At 40.0% G+C, this 20,832-nt stretch overlaps 1 protein-coding gene across 1 annotated transcript; it reads right to left on the bottom strand.

Moving 5' to 3' along the window:
• Nucleotides 1-17,718: 17,718 nt before the first annotated feature.
• On the bottom strand, nt 17,719-20,452 carry LOC110588784 (lithostathine-like). The gene is made up of 6 exons (XM_021699168.2): nt 20,402-20,452; nt 20,000-20,087; nt 19,321-19,439; nt 18,980-19,117; nt 18,249-18,375; nt 17,719-17,966 (listed from the first exon to the last, which is right to left on the bottom strand). The coding sequence occupies exons 2-6, from the start codon at nt 20,073-20,075 to the stop codon at nt 17,899-17,901; spliced, it is 528 nt and encodes a 175-aa protein (XP_021554843.2). The 5' UTR covers nt 20,076-20,087; nt 20,402-20,452; the 3' UTR covers nt 17,719-17,898.
• Between the last annotated feature and the right edge of the window lie 380 nt (nt 20,453-20,832).

The following is a 20,832-nucleotide window of genomic DNA, read 5'->3' on the forward strand; positions in this document are numbered from 1 at the left end:
AATATGCCACAAAGTACTGTTTGTTTTATTTTTTTAAAATTAATTGCTTGTTCATTTTTAGCAAGGGAAACCTATCATGGTACCAAGCATACTGAACTCTTCTTACCTGCATTCTTCCATAATTCTGAAGAATAGCACTAACCCCATTCTTTATTGGGAAAAAAGTTATTTTTCCCTGTTTATAAGCTCTTAAAAAAGTATAACTATTTTTAGTAAATGGAGACTAATTAACCAAACACATATGAACCTGCCAGTCAGAATAAAAATGTCTCCTTTGTTTAAAATCCTTAATTTTTATAAGAAGAAAAAAAAAACTTCATTGTAAATTCTCCAGGCAAATACCAATAAATTTTTCTGCATATTATTCTACTTTGTTGTTTTTTTTTAATTTTTAAGCCACATGTCAATTAATCAATAAATAATATGTACTATGAATCTATGTCCTTTAAAAGCATATATAAATTTTATCAAGTACTGTGTAACTTCTTGCAACTGGCTTATTCTCATTCAATGTTATGTCAAGATTTAGCTTATTTGACTGAACTTTTATTTAGTATTCCATTACATTTTACTTCCCCATTTATCTTGATATACCCATCCTTCTTTCTATGGACATTTAGTGGTTTTCCCCCCTAAACATTCATTCTGTATTTGCTTATGTTCCCTCGGTTTCAAATGTATATACCTTGCTGATTCTTGTAAGTATTCAATTTCACTGCACCCTCTCAGAGGCAATGACTTTACACCAACAGCTCTGATGAACCTAGAAACCCATCCTTATATCCAGCTACACGACATTTCCTTAGGCATCAGCTCCCTAGAGTTCCCACCTGCTTGATACTTTTGAGAACACCTGTATCATGCTATCTACTTATGCTAAACTTAATGGCCATGTTTAAATTTATGGAACTACTAACTCTTGCTTTCTTAAGTGGGTCTTGAGAGGTTTCTGAGCTGGAAAAGAAATGGAGAAACCACCTAAAGCCACCAGAAATTATGCTTAGTCATTTGGATTCACCCAACCTCCCCCCCAACCCCCCACTCCTACCATGATTAACACCAAAGAAAGGACTTCACAGTTACAGGGAATATAAGGAAATCTACCAATCTGCTGTTGGAAGAAGCAGGGTGGATTGAGGAGGAAGATACCTTTGAATGAAATATTAGCATCATCTGGGTCTAGGGAGCTATGTACTGTGTCATAAGCTATGCACTGAATCATGAGCAACTATTCCCCAATAGACTCACCTTATCAAGATTCAGCCACTTTTTTTTTTTTTCTTCAAACTATACCTGCCAGCTAGGCAAGGTTTATACCAGAAAATGCTGTTAATGGTAAAGGTTTTCTAAAGATTCCCCTAAAAATTCACCCACAAGCTTGAAAGCCATTTTTTTTTCTCACACTTTTTAAGGATCTGTTATCATCTTAAAGAATGATATCTGTGATTTCTCCATGATAGTGTTTTCCCATCTATCTGTGAAATGGTCTTTGCAGAGGAACAGATAAGTTAACTGGTACAGAAATTTCCACCTGTCCATGCCTCAAGCATTTTGGATACAAAATATCTGCAGTTGTAGCAGAGAGAAGCCTGAAGTAGTTAACTCAGCAGATGGTGAATTTTATATCTGGAAACTTCAGGTTTTCTTAATATCCTATATTTGTCCAACATCTTGGAAAGAGCTGGCATAAACTGAGGGCCTTCCTTGATTCTTCTCAGGTAGTGCAGGTACCAAGGGCAGGCCACACCAAAATGTGTCATTTGGCATATTAAATATTTTCAATAAAATTTACATAAGAGACTATCTATGCAAGAAGGATATTCAGAACATCCTCTGTCCCCTGAAAGTGGGAAATAAATCTTTCATGTGAAAGGTACCCTCTCTGTAGAAGGAGGTAAAGAGACATTCTTATCACCAGAGATGGGAAATTCAAAACCAAGAAACCTGCATATACAACCCTTGTTACTTTTTACCAATTTACTACCCCAGCCCAAATTCTGTTTAGAATTCCTTACTAATTGAAGCTCCCAAAGCTAAGCTTTCTTTGTCCTGTCAATTCTTCACAGATTTATTGTCTCTTTGTCTAAAAAGTATAAAAAACTGCCTGTCTTATTCATTTCTTCAGGTCTCAATTTCACTATTGGGCCTCTGTTCACACATAATAAAACTTCTTTTTTTCTCTTGTTAATCTGTCTCTTGTCAGTTTAATTCTCAGTCCAGCTAGGAGAACTTTGGACTGAGGAAAATTTCTTCTGCCTCTTCACTTGTTATATATTGTATTAGTGTCTTATGTCAGCTATAATACCTTTCCACAAACTTTGTGGCTTAAACAACAGAAATTTATTCTCTTACAGTTCTGGAGGCCAGAAATCTGAAATTAATATCACTGGGAAACATCAAGATGCTGGCAAGGCCATGCTCACTCCAGATGCTCTACTGGAACTCCCTTCCTTCATATTATATATAATATTGGGATAGTAATAGTACTTGTTTCATAAGGTTGGTTTGATGATTAAATAAGTCAATAAATGTAGAAACTATATAAAATGTCAGGCTCTTGGACAACATTAATAAATTTTGGTTATTATTTGGTTAAGAGCAGTGTCCATTCTGAAGTAATATCCAAATGAATCCCTTTTCATAAATGATAACTCTTGTGTGTCCAAAGCCTAAAGCAATCTATGAGACAATCAGTTCTGGGGATGAGCACATCAATTGTAATAGGATGACTACTGAGGCAGAACTTTAAAAATTATGCCAGTTGTTCTCTGTCTATAGAAGAAGGCTTCAGGATATTTTTGTGTGTGTGAATAATTACTTGAGTGACTTCCTTTAGGAATATTAATTCAATAATAACTGTAGTCACACAGGAATAAGAGCATGTGGAGGATGAAGGAGGAGACAAAATACCAATTTACAATATTACAAGACTTTTTCCCATCCTGTGATTTAATATGCTCTGGTCCTGAAAAGCAGAATTTAGGGGACAGCCAATGTTCATCTTGGATTATGGAACCTTCTAGAAGAGAGTTTTAAGATCTTAGATTCTTTTCCCCTCAGAGTCAATCAAAAATAGTTTCTGAAAGAACTTCTGAAGGGAAGGATCTGCTGGAGGGTCACTCAGTAACCAGAGTAAAAGTTTACCTTTGGGTGTTGCTATTTACCTAAAAGGTGGGTTACAGTACTACCTTTGGATCTCAGTGCTTTGAATCCTCTGAATTTACTGGAATTTTCTTTAGGAAGCTTTCCCTAATCCTATTACAATTGATGTGCTTATCACCATCTCCTTCCAGGCCTGTTCCCTCATTCCTGGACTCCTTTTGTCAGAAATAGGATCTTTTAATTTTTATCAAGAGAGGAAGTTTAAATTGAAGGTTTTGATAGTGGAGGGAGCAGAATTAAGTAAAGGAAAGAGAAGAATGTCATGAAAACACTGGAAACTTTAGAGAAATATGAAGAAGCAAAGAACCCAATGGCTTTTGTTCAGTAGGGAACCAGTTTTTTACCTGAGATAATCTGTAGGTTTACATACATCTTAGAAACTTGGCAGTTGGATGTGGATGCATTTAGGTCTGTGAGAGAATAAATAGCCTGTGTCAAATTTGAAATACTTTCAATTATTGCTTCTTTCCTGTCAGGGGACAGCTTATTTGGAGCCTGATGGTGTCGAGAGCTGTCAGCTTGAAGCTAGCAAGATCTGGATACCAGCTGTTCTCACCTCATACCAAGATCCAGAGAGTGGCTAGGATCTCCTGAAGAGATCTCCCACTCTTGGTGAGCATTCCTGAGTTTTTCTCAAGGGAGATCTGGCACTGCAGAGATGGAAAAACAGATGGAATATATGGTCTGCAGAACTCAGATTATGTTGGCAGATGGGGGTGGAGGGGTGTTGAGGGTGCCAGGAATCTAAGTGGTGACATACCACATTTAGTAAGCTGCCAGCATGTGCATATTTTGTTTAATTAGCAGTTTTTGTAAGTCACAAGCATATGCTTTGTCACTTCTTGTTGTTTTAATGGTAAGCTATTATGTTCTTTAGTGAAATCTTATGTCTTCTGAGTGAGTTTTGCTTATGATCAGAAACTCAGCACCATATGTCATGCCCAGACCTTCCTGCACATGCCCTATCCCTCCCTCCACCACCCTCCCTCTCACTAACCTACAAATAGGCATTGTGAGGAGATACAAAGGAAAGGTAGATGCAGATTCTGCTGTGAGCTCTGTTATGGAAATGGAGTAGAGAAGTGGGCCAGAGAAGGCTCTGGGATCAAAAGAATCCAACTATCCAGAATCAGGGACATGTCCTATTAAATTCCAATTAGAAAGGCAGTGGAATCCAGAGGCTTACATGGGAGTGGACAGCAAAGTCTTAGAAAAATCTGGGGGCCAAATCCACGCAGAGACAGAGAACACACCAGGGGTACAACTAGCAAGAATTGAACCTGATGCTGAATTGAAAAGTTTCTGAAGTAGGGGCTCCTTGTCTGTGCTCCCAGACTGTCAGGATCTCACCAATATGTGACTACCAAATAAGGTAACATTGCCTAGTTCACGGATACTGAAGTCTCATCCTGTTTGACTCTGTGGAACCCAAGTTTTTATAATGTCCCCTCTTTGCGTCATTCTGAGAATTCTCAGGGGTTGCCTGCATGTTTCACAGAACGCTACAGGCATCGCTTGCATCCTCAGCCAACCCATCCATTCCCATCTGTATCACTTACATTTTCTGTTTATTCTGCCTTGGACCATCTCCAGCAAATTTCCGGACCAGCTTCTTTCAGGTTGCTCTTGTTATTTACCGTGTGGCTTTATGGCAATCATAGGCAGAGAACTTTTCTTAAATGCCCTCAATAATAGCTGGGAGCAGGCTATGTTTAAAACACTTTATTAGCAGATGAGGAAAGTCGACAACTGAAGGTTGTATCCTACAAGCCCAGATCATAGCCCATCCTCAAAGGATGCTTCCTTGTCTGGTCTGGAGTCTAATGCCCTGTGCTAGGGGCCAGTTTATTTCACTCAAATATATTTTAGAACAATGTTTCTAAAATTTTAATGTGTATTTAAGTTACCTGGGAACCTTGTTTAAATGCACATTATGATTCAGTTGATTGGAGATGGAGCTTAAGGTTCTACATTTCTATCAAGCTCCAATGTCATGCCGAAGACCATATTTGGAATAGCAAGGCCTAGAGCATGCCCTTCTTGCTCAAATTTAAGGTCAAATAGTAAGAGACCTAGGGAGGGGAAGGAAATTCTTCTGCATTATGGCTAAGGTCTGTTCCTGACTACTTATTTCCTTTATTAGGTCCAGCCTTAACCTGGGACAGTTGACAACAGCTGCCCCATCCTTACCTTAAGGAGATTCACAGTAGAATAGCATACAAAATCATGACATATCCCAGCATTATTCATTAACTCACCCAGACATGAGACATCCATTCCTTGATTCAGACTGTGCTTAGCCAAGATCAAGCTAGTCTTTGTTCACTTCTAACTTAGAATGAAGATCAGCTCATGACATTCTTGGACAACCTTGTTGAACAATATACCCTCCCACCCCCATCCCTTTACATATGGACAAGATTAGTAAGTGGGCATAGGATAATCAAACCAACAATCCATAACAGATACAAATCTCCACTGGGGAAAAAAAGGTCCAGAAATATATAGCCACTACGACATACACTCAGTTTATATGGCCAAACAGAAAACTCAGTTCCAGTTTAAAATATTTGAATTCAAGTTCAATAATGGCTAGTTGCTTTAATTTGCATAAAGAATATACCCAATTTGGTACTTCTAGAAAAATAACCATATGCCTTAAAGTTGTCAGCATTGCCCTTTTATCATATTAAGAAACTGACCGTGTTAGTTATCCTTTGCGACATAATAAATTACACCAAACACAGTAACCTAAAAGCAAACATTTATTATTTCATACATTCTGTAAGTCAGGCCCAGATTTCTGACCTACAGAAGCTATGAAATAATAAGTGTTTTGAGTTTCTCACAAGCCAACATCAAGATGTCATTCAGGGTTGCAGATTCAATGGAAGACTTGACGGGAGAAAGATTAGATTTGAAACTCACATGCTTATTGGAAGGATTCATTTCCTCATGGGCTTCTGGACTGAGGGCACAGTTCCTTGCTAGTTTCAAGCTGTATGCTTCCTTCAGTTTCTCACCATGTAGTTTCCAAGTTTCTCTCCATGTAGGCAGCTCACAACATGGCAGCTTTCTTCCTCAGAGTGGTTAACTGAGAGTGCAAGAGAGAAAGAACGCAAGTAACACAAAGTCACAGTTACTTGTTACCTGATTGGCACTTTATCCCATCATCTTTGTCATATTCTATTGGTAAAAAGCATGTCACTAGGGCCACCCCACATGCAGGAGAAGGGGTTACACAAAGGGTGTCAATACCAGGAAGCAGGGATCATTGGAGGACATCTCAGTGGACGCTAACCATATTAACCAAAGCTTTGAAAGTATGTTTTCTGATTCTATTGATCAAGTTCAAAAAATAGGAATCAGAATTCAGTAATTTCAACTGATTTCTTCATCTCATCATTACCTAAATAACACTTAACATGAGCTATCTTTATCTGTAACTGCTCCCTTACATTCTTTTTCCGTTCAGGGCAGAACTCTGAGGGATAAATAAAGTGTAAGTATTGAAATGGTCAATATCACAGGTCCCTTCCAACACGAGCATTCTAGGGTATTTTTTAGGTATAATTTCCAGTATATTAAATATTATAGGGGCTCTGCAGTTGTTGACTTGACTTTAGTCAGTTGAGAATTTTAAAGACAACACGGTGACAAGATAAAAGTAAAGACAGGATTACCTTGATCATTTTGTAATACATATATATAAATAACAAATCATTACATTGTACACCTAAAAATAAATTAAAAAATAAAATTCACTCATTTTAAAAGAAAAAGAATGTAGGATGAGTTCATATACGTCAATTTTAATGTAATGGGATTTCCCCCTAAAATCTTTACTGCCCTTTTCTGGTAATTGTCACTTGACATAGTTAAAATTGCTAATGAATAAAATCCATTTGTTTATACTGTCTCTGAGTTCTCTCCTAATACCTCAGCATGTCTTCCCACAGAATATTTCCTTTTCTTCCAATCAGCCTCTTGAGTGAATAACTGATGGTGTTCAGAAGGCAGAAGAAGAGAACTTTAGAAAGGTATTTCTGTTTCTTTCCCTTCTCTGAGGCTGTGCATATCCCAGGACAGATTATTACTTTTTGTCTATTTATGCCATATTGTTCCTTAACAATCTCTCATAGAAAATGTCTTCCTATCTTTCTTCAAATGGAAAAAACTTTTTTAATAGTTCCTGAGGAACAGAGTATGAACTGGAGTAAGGAAAAGATAGATGACAGGCTTTACATACCAAAAAGTACTTTAGAGATGTTTCCTTTCACTGGCCTAAGGCATGGAGAATCCCAGAGGCAAGCAGAGCAAGCAGTTAAAATTTCCTAATGAGACTGAGCTGGGGTGGGGTGACCTGGGTCTTCAGGAGTTTTCTAGCCAGCTCAAAATGTTTTTAAGGTCAGAGCTATAAGTAAGGGTTTTCTTAGTTTTACCTCTTCTGAAAATTTTAGGCTAAAATGATATTACAGTTTTATCAAGGGGAGGAATATAAATTCTCAGGCAGGAGCTTATCCTTGCCTGGGGTGGCCACCAGCAGAAAAGGAAGAAGAGGATGTTTAGAAACATCCTGGGCTTTGACCCACTAGATGGCTACCTTTGAAAACCACCATTCTAGATGGGATAGAAAAATGGGTTAAGGTACCTGCAGAAGTCAAGCAGGCAAGTAGATAGTTGATTTCAAAGAATAGGGAAGGTGAGTAGAAGGAGATCCATGATTGGGACTAAAAGTAAGTGAAAATCAAGAAATTAGATGAAATTACCTTTTGAAAATGTACAAAATAAAAGAATAAGCTAACTGTGGATGAAACCCTGAGGAATATTGCCAATAAAAGATTGCTAGAGGTTCTTCCTAATCCATTCTTCCACTGTTCCACAGTAATGAGCTTTTAGCTTTCTTATGCTCATCATGCCAGAAACCACATTTTCCAGCATCTCAGCTACATGGCCCTTTGACTGAGGTTAGTCCCTGGGATAGGAGAAGAGGTGATGTGTGCAACTGCTGGGTCATTTCTAACATACAGATAAGGTGATTGGCTCAGGATGCCACTCTTTTCCCTTCCACTGCTGAAATTTAGAGAGGGCTCTGTCTCTATTTCAGTCAAGCAGACAAGTACAATTCAATTAGAGGTGCCTCAGCAACAAGATGAAAAGCTTACTGATATGAAAGGCAAATAAACTTATGCTATGTTTAATATTTTGTATCTGTAGTTTGGCATCTCAATTAACACATACAATAATTAATTTGGCATCTCAATTAACACATAATTTAAGGATTAGGTAGAAGATAAGTGTTTATGTAGGAACTGGAGACTCACTGATATGAAGAGATCCAGAAAAGTGTGGTATTAAGAAAGTCAAGGAAGTTAAAGATCTTCTGGAAGGAAAAAGTAATTAACAGTACCACAGAGGTTAAGTCTGGTTAGATGAGAGGGACAAAAATAATTAGACAAATGCTGGCTCATTGATTACCTTAGTGGTATCAGGAGATCCAGAACACAGCACAATTCAGCAGCAGTGAATCTCTAATACATAAAGAGTAAAATGGAGATATGAAGTAGCATGTGGTTAGTATAGGCAACACTTTTAAAAAATTAGATGAGGGCGCCTGGGTGGCTCAGTTGGTTAAGCGACTGCCTTTGGCTCAGGTCATGATCCTGGAGTCCCGGGATAGAGTCCCGCATCGGGCTCCCTGCTCGGCAGGGAGTCTGCTTCTCCCTCTGACCCTCTTCCCTCTCGTGCTCTCTGTCTCTCATTCTCTCTCTCTCAAATAAATAAATAAAATCTTTAAAAAAAAATTCTAAAAAATTAGATGAGAAGGTGAGGAGTTAAATACAAAGTATTTGTATTTAGTAACAAAGTATTGGGGAGATAAAAGATTTAAGAAAGGGTTAATTTAAAAACATTTTTTTTCAGCTTGAAATAATTACAGATTAATAAGAATGTGCCAAGAAGTGTACAATGGCCCCAGAACCCTTCACCAGTCTCTCCCAATGTTAAATCTTGCATAACTGTAGAATTGATACCAGGAAACTGACAGTGCAATCCAGAGAACTTATTCAAATTTTACCATTTATATACATGTACTTAAGTGTGTGTGTGTGTGTGTGTGTGTGTGTGTGTGTGGCTGTATGCAATTTTATCACATGTGTTTCTTTTTGTAACCATCACCACAATCAAGATACTTAGCTGTACTGTAAGACTGGTAAATTAGCACATGAAAAATTCCTCAACTTCACTCCTAGAGAAAGATAGATTAAAATCACAATGAGATGTCACTATACATCTATCCAAATGACTAAAACTAGAAAGACTGACCATACTGAGAGTGCAAAACAACTAGAAATCTTATGTACTGTTGGTATTGATGTAAATGATATAATCACTTTAGAGAATGTGTGACAGTTTTTAAAAAGTTAAATACATACCTAGTGTGCAATGCAGCGATCCCACTCCTAGATATTTACCCAAGATAAGTGAAAAGGATTTGTCTCTACATAAACTTGTATACTAATGTTCACAGCAGTTTTATTTATAATGGGAAGAACTGAAAACCACTCAAATGTTCATCAACACTCCTGTTGACAAGTTGTGTCATATCCACACAATAGAATATCACTTAGCAATGAAATTAAATGAAGTATGGATACATGCAATAATATGAATGAATCTCAAAATGATTATGCTAAAGATAAGAAACCAGAGAGAAAAGTATATAATATATCATTCCATGAATATAAAATTCTAGGAAATGCAAATTAAACTTATCTACAGTATTAGAGAACAGATCAGTGGTTGCCTTGGATTGGAGAGACTGGAGAAGCTGAGGGTAAGAGGTGGGGTTGAGGGAGGACATCTTTAGTGGTGATGGGTATGTTTATTATTGGGTTGTTTTGATGATCTAATGGGTGTATATGTAAGTCAAAACACCATTATACTTTAAATACGTACAGTTTATTGTACCTCAGATATACCTCAGTGAAGCTGTAAGATCAAAACAAACAAAATATAAAGGTTTTTCATTAGATCAAAGATTCATTGGGAAGCTGGAGCCCCAGATCTGGACAAGAAGGAACCAGGAAAGTCTGACAGATAGCTAAAACCACAGGCCAGACCATGTAGTTAAAGCAATTTCATTATGAAACTCCATGTGAGCTACGACCATTGAACTCTCCCTGCCACTGCTGCAGTACCCCAAGCTCCAGAGCCATTGTGAATGGCCCCTAATTGTTTCTTTTTGTACTACCACCTGGCTGAGGTATCCCATTGTCATGCCTTGATCATACCCGTAGCCTTCAGAGAACTATCTACCGCCTTTAGATATCTGCCACCTTTGCTTCTGTAATGGGAGCTTGACGCTGCCTCTCACCATGAACCACACCAAAGGGGCATCCTTCAACACAGAGGAAGCATTCTCATTCTCAGTAGCCAAGAAAAGACAAAAAAAACCCACAAGTGACTCTTTAGGCATTCACATGACTCACAGTTTCTGATGGCATAAGGAGCTCTCAGGTCCTAGGTCTCTCTGACTTATTCTGGTGTCCAGCATTCTGCACACACAGCCCTAGCTCTCTAGTTAGGGACACAGCTGAACTACCCAATTCTGATCTTCTGCTATTTACATACTGTGCATTTTCATGTGCAAGATTTTGCAAGATTTGCTCCTTCTGTTCCCTGGGATGTATAGCAGACATTTCATCGTAGAGGATGTAGGAGTAAACTTTTTTATTTTTTCCTTTCCCTAATGTCTTCTTTCTAACCCTCTCTGTTTTTAGAAGCTGTCAGCTCATGCATGCTTCTAAATTCCCAGGACTTTACTCTCTGCTAGGCCACCTCTCCCCCTAGTGGTAGTTCATTTAATCCTCCTACAGTTACCTAAAAGCCTATGCTTCAGACTAGTGGCATTCAAAATTGTGACTGCTATTTACAATATGAAGTATATTTTATGTCCCAACACTTTTCACGCACATACATTCACACACACACACACACAAAACTAAAATCAAAATTTCACAAAAAAGTATTAGATGTCTTCGTGCAATATACTGTGGAATTTTCTGTCTTATTCTCTCATTTAAGAAAAGATACTAGGGCCCCTGGGTGGCTCAGATGGTTAAGCATCTGCCTTTGGCTCAGGTCATGATCCCAGGGTCCTGGGATCGAGTCCCACATCAGGCTCCCTGCTCAGTGCAGAGCCTGCTTCTCCCTCTCCCTCTGCCATTCCCTCTGCTTGTGCTCTTCTGTCTCTCTCTCTGTCAAATAAATAAATAAAATCTTTAAAAAAAAGAAAAAAGAAAAGTTACTAGTTATTACCCACTAAATCGATTTAATGAGTTCAAATGACAGTACGACACAACCCATGTTTTGAAAAAACAATGCTTTAGACTACTATTAAAACTGATTTAAATTTATGATCTGTCAATAGGTATTTCTCCCAAATAGAGATACACAAACAGGCATACAGAAACCTGTGACCAAATGCCTAATGAGCTGCAAATCCTATTACATTCTTTTATTTTCATTCATTTGCATACAAAGACTTGGAAAAGCCCTGTAGTAAAGAACCCTACCTAACTTATATACTCCTAAGGAGTATTTCCAAAATATATATATACAACAAAATTAAATAAATCTATGAGTAGCTCATGAAATGAATATTCCAAGGAATGAGATATTGGAGAATTCTGTTTTAGATATGAGGAAGAAATCTGTAAATAAATCCAAGTGTTAAATATACACATAAATTGCAGAGATCTACATAGTTGATGTGCTATGGTCCCCCAGATGTGAACTTGAAAAATTACTTAAGAATGAACAAATGTGGTTTGGTGGTAGGAGGTTTGGAGGTGGAAAGGGACGAGCTCTGTTAAAACTAAAGGGATGAATCACCAAGTTACATTCAGAGATAATAGGAAATAGGGTACCTTAGTTCACCTAACTCTTATCCAGATGTTCTTCACAGCTGCTATTGCTATCAAATTGTTTTGTCTCCTGAACTCTAGATGGAGGGTAAAGTCAATGACAGACACACCACCAGAGGCCAGGAGCCTGTGGTGATGTGCTGATCCAACTGGGGAGAAGATTTTGTCCAGTTCATTGGCTTACAGTGATTGGCAGAAATCCACATCATGACAGATTAAATACACAGCTCTCAAAACAAACAAGAATTGGATAAAGACAATGAGAGTATGAGCATAATAGCCAGCTGACAACTCCTGAAAGTCTGGAGGATAGTCCAAGGCAGAAGCAGGTATGGTACCTGGGGTAAAATGTCAGTACCCAAGGAAGAAGATTAGGTCAGAAAACAGGTCAAGGTCAGAACAAAAGGATGAGACAATTAAGTCTCATTTGCTGCTGCAAACTTCTGTAGGGGTGCCTTCCTGCTCCCCTTCTCTAAGAACTGGGTCTCATCCACATGTCCTACTTAAGAGGGTGAGTGTGGCTCCCATAATAATACCATGTGACTCAAATTCTTTGCCTCAGCTGACTGGACTGAGGTGAACACCGAGTCTTAAGTAGAACAATCAGATATTCTCCTGAAAACAAATTTGTTTACTGAAAATTTGGTTAAAGTTTTGAATCCCTGGAGTAAAAAGTTTGCTAGAATTCTACTGAGTTAGCCATGTTCCCTTGAGTTATCCCAAGGGCAAGGAAACTGATTGGCTAATAGACATCAAACCCAGTGGGGGGGAAAAAAAGGGAAGAAAAAAGGAAGAAGAGATTAACCTCACTTCCTTTGTTCTTTTTTCCCTAGGCTTTCAGCTATGCCTCAATCTTGGTGCATGGAGATAAAACCACATCCTTCCAAAATCACCCCTTTTTGCTTGAGTGAGTTAGAATGCAAGTCAGCAGCTTATATCCAAATAGCCCAAACTGAGGCTGCCTAAAAGAAGCTTGTATCTATCTCAGGCAAAGTACTTACAAGCTGTCAGCAACCCAGTTGGACTCTGGTAGAAGAAATTATGGGGAATTCAGATATTGGATATAACACAAAATTTTCCCATAAATATTAGGCATCAGGGGCTCACACACAAATTGGAGCACCTTTACCTGCTTCCTTTAAAACTGAGGGGGACTACAGGGCCAGATGGCCTTCCAGCAGAATTCTACCAAACATTTAAAGAAGAATTCATACCTATTCCTCTGAAGCTGTTCCAAAAAATAGAAATGGAAGGAAAACTCCCAAACTCTTTCCATGAGGCCAGCATTACCTTGATCCCAAAACCAGACAATGACCCCACCAAAAAGGAGAATTACAGACCAATATCTCTGATGAACTTGGACGCAAAAATTCTCACAAAGATACTAGCCAATAGGATCCAACAGTACATTAAAAGGATTATTCACCATGACAAAGTGGGATTTATTCCTGGGTTGCAAAGGTGGTGCAACATCCACAAATCAATCAATGTGATACACAACATTAATAGAAGAAAAGACAAGAACCATATGATCCTCTCAATAGATGCAGAAAAAGCATTTGACAAAATTCAGCATCCTTTTTTTTTTTTAAAGATTTTATTTATTTATTTGTGAGAGACAAAGAAAGAGAAAGAGAGCACAAGCAGGGGGAGCTGCAGGCAGAGGGAGAGGGAGAAGAAGTCTCCCTGCCAAGCAAGGAGACAGATGTGGGACTCAATCCCAGGAACCTGGGATCATGACCTGAGCTGAAAGCAGATGCTTAACCAACTGGGCCACCCAGGCATCCTTCAGCATCCTTTCTTGATAAAAACTCTCCACAGTGTAGGGGTAGAGGGAACATACCTTAATATCATAAAAGCCATATATGAAAACCCACAGGGAATATCATCTTCAACAGGGAAAAACTGAGAGCTTTCCCCCTAAGATCAGGAATACCACAGGGATGTCCACACTCATCACTGTTGTTCAACATTGTACTGGAAGTTCTAGCCTCAGCAATCAGACAACAAAAAGAAATAAAAGGCATCCAAATTGGCAAAGAAAAAGTTAAACTTTTACTCTCCAAAGAAGACACAATACTCTATGTAGAAAACCCGAAAGACTCCACCAAAAAATTGCTACAACTGATACAGGAATTTAGCAAAGTCACAGGATATAAAACCAATGCACAGAAATCTGTTGCATTTCTATACACTAACAATGAAACAGCAGAAAGAGAAATCAAGGAATCGATGCCATTTATAATACACTAAAAATCATTAAGATACATAGAAATAAACCTAACCAAAGAGGTAAAATCTGTACTCTGAAAACTACACAACACTTACGAAAAAAATTGAAGAAGTCACAAAGAAATCGAAAAACATCCCATGCTCATGGATTGGAAGAACAAATACTGTTAAAATGTCTATTCAGTGTAATCCCTATCAAAATACCACCAGCATTTTTCACAGAGCTGGAACAAACAATCCTAAAATTTGTATGGAACCACAAAAGACCCTGAATAGCCAAAGGAATATTGAAAAAGAAAACCAAAGCTGGAGGCAACAGAATCCCAGATTTCAACCTGTATTACAAAGCTGTAATCATCAAGACAGAATGGTACATGCACAAAAAGAGACACACAGATCAATGAAACAGAATAGAAAACCCAGAAATGGACCCTCAATTCTATGGTCAACTAATCTTTGACAAAGCAGGAAAGAATATCCAGTGGAAAAAAAGTCTCTTCAACAAATGGTGTTGGGAAAATTGGATAGTCACATGCAGAAGAATGAAACTGGACCACTTTCTTACAGCATACACAAAAATACATTCAAAATGGATGAAAGATCCAAATGTGAGATAGGAATCCATCAAAATCCTAGAGGAGAACACAGGCAGCAACCTCTCTGAGCTCGGCCATAGCAACTTCTTGCTAGACACGTCTCCAGAGGCAAAGGAAACAAAAGCAAAAATGAACTATTGGAACTTCATCAGGATAAGAAGCTTTTTTTTTTTTTAAGATTTTATTTATCTATTTTGACAGAGAGAGGGACAGCTAGAGAGGGAACACAAGCAGGGGGAATGGGAGAGAGAGAAGCAGGCTTCCCACCGAGCAGGGAGCCCAGTGCGGGGCTCGATCCCAGGACCCTGGGATCATGATGTGAGCTGAAGGCAGATGCTTAACGACTGAGCCACCCAGGCATCTCAGGATAAAAAGCTTTTGCACAGCAAAGGAAACAATCAACAAAACTAAAAGGCAACCTACTGAATGGGAGAAAATATTCACAAATGACATATCAGATAAAAGGCTAGTATCCAAAATCTATGAAGAACTTATCAAACTCAACAACCCAAAAGCAAAAAATCCAGTTAAGAAATTGGCTGAAGACATGAATAAACATTTCTCCAAAGAAGACATACAAATGGATAACAACAACATGTAAAATCTTCAACATCACTAGGCATCAAGGAAATGGCTAAAATTAACAAGTCAGGAAATAACAGATGTTGGCGAGGATGTGGAGAAAGGCAAACCCCCTTACACTTTTGGTGGGAATGCAAACTGGTGCACCCACTCTGGAAAACGTGTGGAGGTTTCTCAAAAAGTTAAAAATGGAACTACCCTATAACCCAGCAACTGTGTTACTAGGTATTTATTCAAAAGACAAAAATAGTTAATTTGAAGGGGCACATGCACCCCGAGTTTATAGCAGCATGATCAACAATAGCCAAAATGTGGAAGGAGCCCAGATGTCCACTGGCAGATGAATTGATAAAGAAGATGTGGTGTGTGTATACACACACACACACACACACACACACACACACACACAATGGGATACTACTCAGCCATCAAAAGAGAAAGAAATCTTGCCATTTGCAATGATGCAGTTGGAACTAGAGGGTATTATGCTAAGCAAAATAAGTCAGTCAGAGAAAGACAAATATATGATTTCACTCATGTGGAATTTAAGAAACAAAACGGATGAATATAGGGGAAGGGAGGGAAAAATAAAATAAGATGAAATCAGAGGGAGACAGACCATAAGAGACTCTTAACTATAGGAAACAAACGGAGGGTTGCTGGAGGGGAGGGTGGGGTAACTGGTGATGCACACTCAGGAGAGCACTTGATAGAATGAGCACTGGGTGTTATATGCAATTGATGAATCACTATATTCTACCTCTGAAACTAATAACATACTATGTTAATTGATTTTATTTTTGTTTATTTGTTTTTAAAGATTTTATTTATTTGACAGAGAGACACAGCGAGAGAGGGAACACAAGCAGGGGGAGTGGGAGAGGGAGAAGCAGGCTTCCCGCTGAGCAGGGAGCCTGATGCAGGGCTCGATCCCAGGACCCTGGGATCATGACCTGAGCTGAAGGCAGATGCTTAATGACTGAGCCATCCAGGCATCCCAATATATTGATTTTAAATTAAAAAATTAGACTAGTTTTCAGTGAGGGGAAAATAAGAGATTTATTACTATTTATTATTATTATTTATTATTAGGAGAGAGGAGCATTTTTTTTTAAGATTTTATTTATTTATTCATGAGAGAGAGAGAGAGAGAGAGGCAGAGGCAGAGGGAGAAGCAGGCTCCCCGCGGAGCAGGGAGCCCGATGCGGGACGCGATCCCAGGACCCTGGGATCATGACCTGAGCTGAAGGCAGACGCTTAACCGACTGAGCCACCCAGGTGTCCCGAGAGGAGCATTTTTATCAACTGTGTCACGACTGCCCAGAAGGCATTAAATTATGGAGGGTTCAGTGGGACAGAATAGACACAGAGGGAGGAGAGATAAAAAGCTGCCTGCCTAACTCTTTTTTAGAGTTTTAGATGGAAGTTTGTAAGAGTTCACCAGAGGAAATAAATTTATAATGGTTCAGTGCACAAACTGGTTATGAATAAAGACTGAGAATTTAGCAAAATATCCTCTGTGATCAGTATGAACTTAAGCATGGCCCTAAGTGTAGTAGACAATACTGACTGCCTTGACAGATGCTATTTTTAAATTCTGCTAAAAAAAACAAAAAACAAAAAACCTGATTTTGTATGGAAAGCAATTAAGTCCAGTCCCAGGAGATGAATCCCAAATGGTCAAAGGCAATTATGGCAACTTCAAACACTTTTCTGGTGGTTGCTTTAAGAACAGAACTGTTCTAAGGAAAAGAGTGATAACTTCCAATGCTCTACATGTTGGCACAGTAGTCAGAATCCAAATAATTTGTTTTTTACTGTATTTTATAAAAGTCATCGTCCAAAGTAGATTACAAATTAAAGAAAAAAAATTGATCATTCATAGCAAATGATTTCAGAAGTGCTGTTCTAAAAACAGCAGACACCACTAAGGCTTTTTGTGCCACAAACAGGAGGAATGTGCAATAGAGTGTGTGGGAGAGCAATGTCTTTTTCTGTACACAACACATATGTAAATGAACCTGGACTACACACTAATCACAGACACACTGGTAGGGATGGACGGATGGACGTTGAAATGTTTTCGCTGGGGGAATGGATAACAGAGCACAGGGCCAAGACCCAGGATCCCTCCCACACCTGGTTCTTACTCAGAGTCTAGCTATGAGACAGGAGCACAAAAGCACATGAAATGGAGTGAAATGTTTATTATTGCATTCTAAGATTTCAGGGCATGTAATACAACAAAAGAACAGGAAGATAAATGAGCAAGAAGGAAGAAAGGTCAGAATGAAGTGGTGAGGTTTGAAATTATTCCCTGCCAGGGTGGGTCTTCACACTTGGTCCCATGTCCATGATGAGTTGCATGCAAAACTCAGGTTCCTCACGTCTCCCCAGAACTAGTCCTTGAACTTGCAGACATAGGGTAGCTTCACAAAACAGTTGTAATCTTTCCATCTCAGATATCCTAGAGAGACAAAGGAGCTCAGGTAGATGTGTCTGCTGGAGTTCTTGAACCCAAGGGAGAGGTATCCCAGATCCTGCCCCAGGATCCAAAGCCTCTCCCTCATCCTCACCAGTGTCCTGCTCCAGAGGAAGGAGACTCAAAAAGGAGAGATGACAAGGGATGGGGGAAGACAAACCAACACTATACTTCCTGGCTCAGCAGGATTCTCTGAAGGTCATGCCGAGAAATGGAGAAAAAGAGGATGGAAAAGTCTGGGCAGAAAGTAGCTCCTCTCTTACTTACCTGTGCTTCTTGACAGACTCCCACAATAGCCAGGGTTTGCGATGGTGGAGGGGTCTCTCTCCCAGGCAAAGTAATTCAGCACATCATTGCTACTCCACTCCCATCCACCTGCATTGGGCTCATAGCCCTATAGAAGATGGAGTGTGGTGAGGTTGAATAGCCATGAGAGTTCTCCTTGCATGAACCCCTCCCCAGCATCACCAAATTTGCTCTGCTCATCTAGATGCTTCCCTGGAGCCAGAGCTCTCCTCTGGGAAACTCTTCCCAGCTCCTTCCTCTTATTGGCAAATTCCAAACCAGTAATCACAAAGACCTACAGAACCACCCAGAGTAACATGTTACTGACTGAACAGCAATTAGTGGTGCATTTGTAATTACCACCTGAACCTCAAAGACAGTGTCTGTTCTATAGAGCAAAAATGGATCCTATCTTCACTTAGGATTCCCTCAGCACAATATGTGCAGACTCTGTGAAGCTCAGAGAACTGAATTACAAGGCCTCATGTGCAAATTGTGTACAAGCATGACAGGAGGCAGATTAACTTCAGCTGGAGACAAGGGAACTCAGCCGGTGAGCCGCTACAGAGCCCTCCCTTTCCCCCTCATGTCCTCCTGGATCTCTGAGCTCCAGGGCTCTTTAAGGCATTTACTGGGCAGGTACAGGGGACAGGGAATGGGCTTGGGGGGGCAATAGCATCTTGAGAGGTTATGAAGAGAAGATGAGTTCATACCTCTGTGGGGTCATGGAGCCCAATCCAGACATCTGAGTAGGTGTTCGCACTGTTCTTGACTAGGGAGGCCACAAAGTTTGCCTCAGACCCACTGAGCACAGACACAAGGTGTCCCGAGGACCTCTTCTGGCAGGCCATCTGTGTGGGGAAGCGAGAGACTCAGGCGGAGTCTGAGACATCATTGGGGGGAGGGTAGGCAGAGGTAGGGGAGAAGGGGTATATATGCAAAAGATGTGGGTGCTCAGCCTTGCCCCCAAGAAATTCTGGAGAATGGAACTGACCCCCCTCAGGTCTCTTATGTACTTTCCCTTAAAACCCCTAACTGAAATCCAAGTACTCACATCTGCATCCATCCAGGATTTTGGTGTCATAAACAAGGCATAGCAGTGGGAGGCATAAGCCTTGGAGCCTTTGGGACAGCTGATCCGTGGAGCGGGCACATCCTTCTGGGAGTCTTCACCTAGGGTGGGAGGAAATAAAAGAGAAGGAAGAAGTAAATAGGAGAGTGGGGATCAGGGTAGGGAGGTGACCTAGGGGAATATGTATGAAGCCAGTGCTTGGGAAATGATGGCAAAGTCGTGACTGCCTCTCCCATTGCCAACACTTTCAAGATTTCTTGATCTTGAACCAACCCCACTAAATGAGGAATCTTCTCTTTTCTTTTCATCCTTCCCCTTCAAAGTCCAACCCTTCCCCACTCTAGGTTGACCATTCTTGCACTGGGTCCTCATTTTCCTTCCCTGTATCTCATTACTGACCCTTCACGCTTTTCCTCTTTCACCTACCAACACAAATTAGAGTGCTGGGACAAAATGGAAATGACCATCTCCTTGCAGAGCTAGTGGACCACGGTGATGCTGGCCACCCCTAGTTACCCTGAAGGAAGGAGTAATGATGGACAAGTTATAGGCAGTTTCTTTGTGTGAGGATATGTGTCACCACTTTACCACGGGGGCCTTCCTCTTCTTCTTGGCCCTGAGCATTCACAAGGACCCAGTGCTAGGAACAGCAAAAGCTCACCTTGGACCCGAGCCAGGAACATCAGGCAGGAAAGCAGCATCCAGGACAGGCTGGGGAGGGCCATGGGAGGCAGCATCGTGTCTATGATCTGAGGAAGCAATCAGAGATCACTAAGGAAAGCATGATTGGAGAGAGGGCATGCAGAGATGCCACTCCTCTTCCTTGTCTTTCCATTGTTTAGTCCCCTAGGAACAAATTGATCTCAGTGACATCTATCCCCTTTTATAGCTCTGGAAAGAACTGGAAAATCTGTGGCCCTCCGACCCCCTTGAGAACTGACAAGCTTGCCTGTGCTGAGACCAGAGCTCCTGTGTTTCTGACAGGGATCGTCCTGTACCTTCCCCCAAGTATGTACAGTATAATTCCTGTCATGTGTCTCATCTTCTCTCAGCTTCTACTCACCCGTCTTGCAGGGATTTGCAATGGTTTCTCAGGTCAGAGAAGACTGGGCTTTTATAAGAAAATTTGAAGGAGGGGCACTGAAATCAGTAACAGGAATGTGGAGCCTGAACAGGGGTCATGGGGATTGGCATGGATTTGAGGAGATTCCTGCCATGGGAGGAAAACTTCCCATCAAAGGCTGTGAATTGCCACAGATGTTGCCTCTTGCCCGTTAAGAGGCCAGCATTTTCCTGAGGAACAGGTGAAGTTTGAACTTTCCCCAGCTTTTGCCAGATACCGTGTTTTAAACACTTAAGGCAAGGAAGGCAGCCCTATGGCAGAAATGCTGACGTACATAATTTAAAAAAAAATAGTGGCATTGATTGTCAAGGAAAATGTCAAAAGTGTATTTTTGAGCCATCTGTCAAGAACTAACAACCCCTATAAGCATA

This window comes from Neomonachus schauinslandi, chromosome 10 (assembly GCF_002201575.2).
Source record: "Neomonachus schauinslandi chromosome 10, ASM220157v2, whole genome shotgun sequence".
NCBI lineage: Eukaryota > Metazoa > Chordata > Mammalia > Carnivora > Phocidae > Neomonachus > Neomonachus schauinslandi.

What these genes read in the sequence shown, in the direction of transcription:
- LOC110588784 (XM_021699168.2), bottom strand. Translation starts at nt 20,075, where the DNA reads ATGCTGCCTCCCATGGCCCTCCCCAGCCTGTCCTGGATGCTGCTTTCC. An exon ending in GGCTCCATGACCCCACAGAG is followed by an intron (nt 18,376 to 18,979) that starts GTATGAACTCAT and finishes CATCTTCTATAG; the next exon opens with GGCTATGAGCCCAATGCAGG. An exon ending in GAGTCTGTCAAGAAGCACAG is followed by an intron (nt 17,967 to 18,248) that starts GTAAGTAAGAGA and finishes TTGTCTCTCTAG; the next exon opens with GATATCTGAGATGGAAAGAT.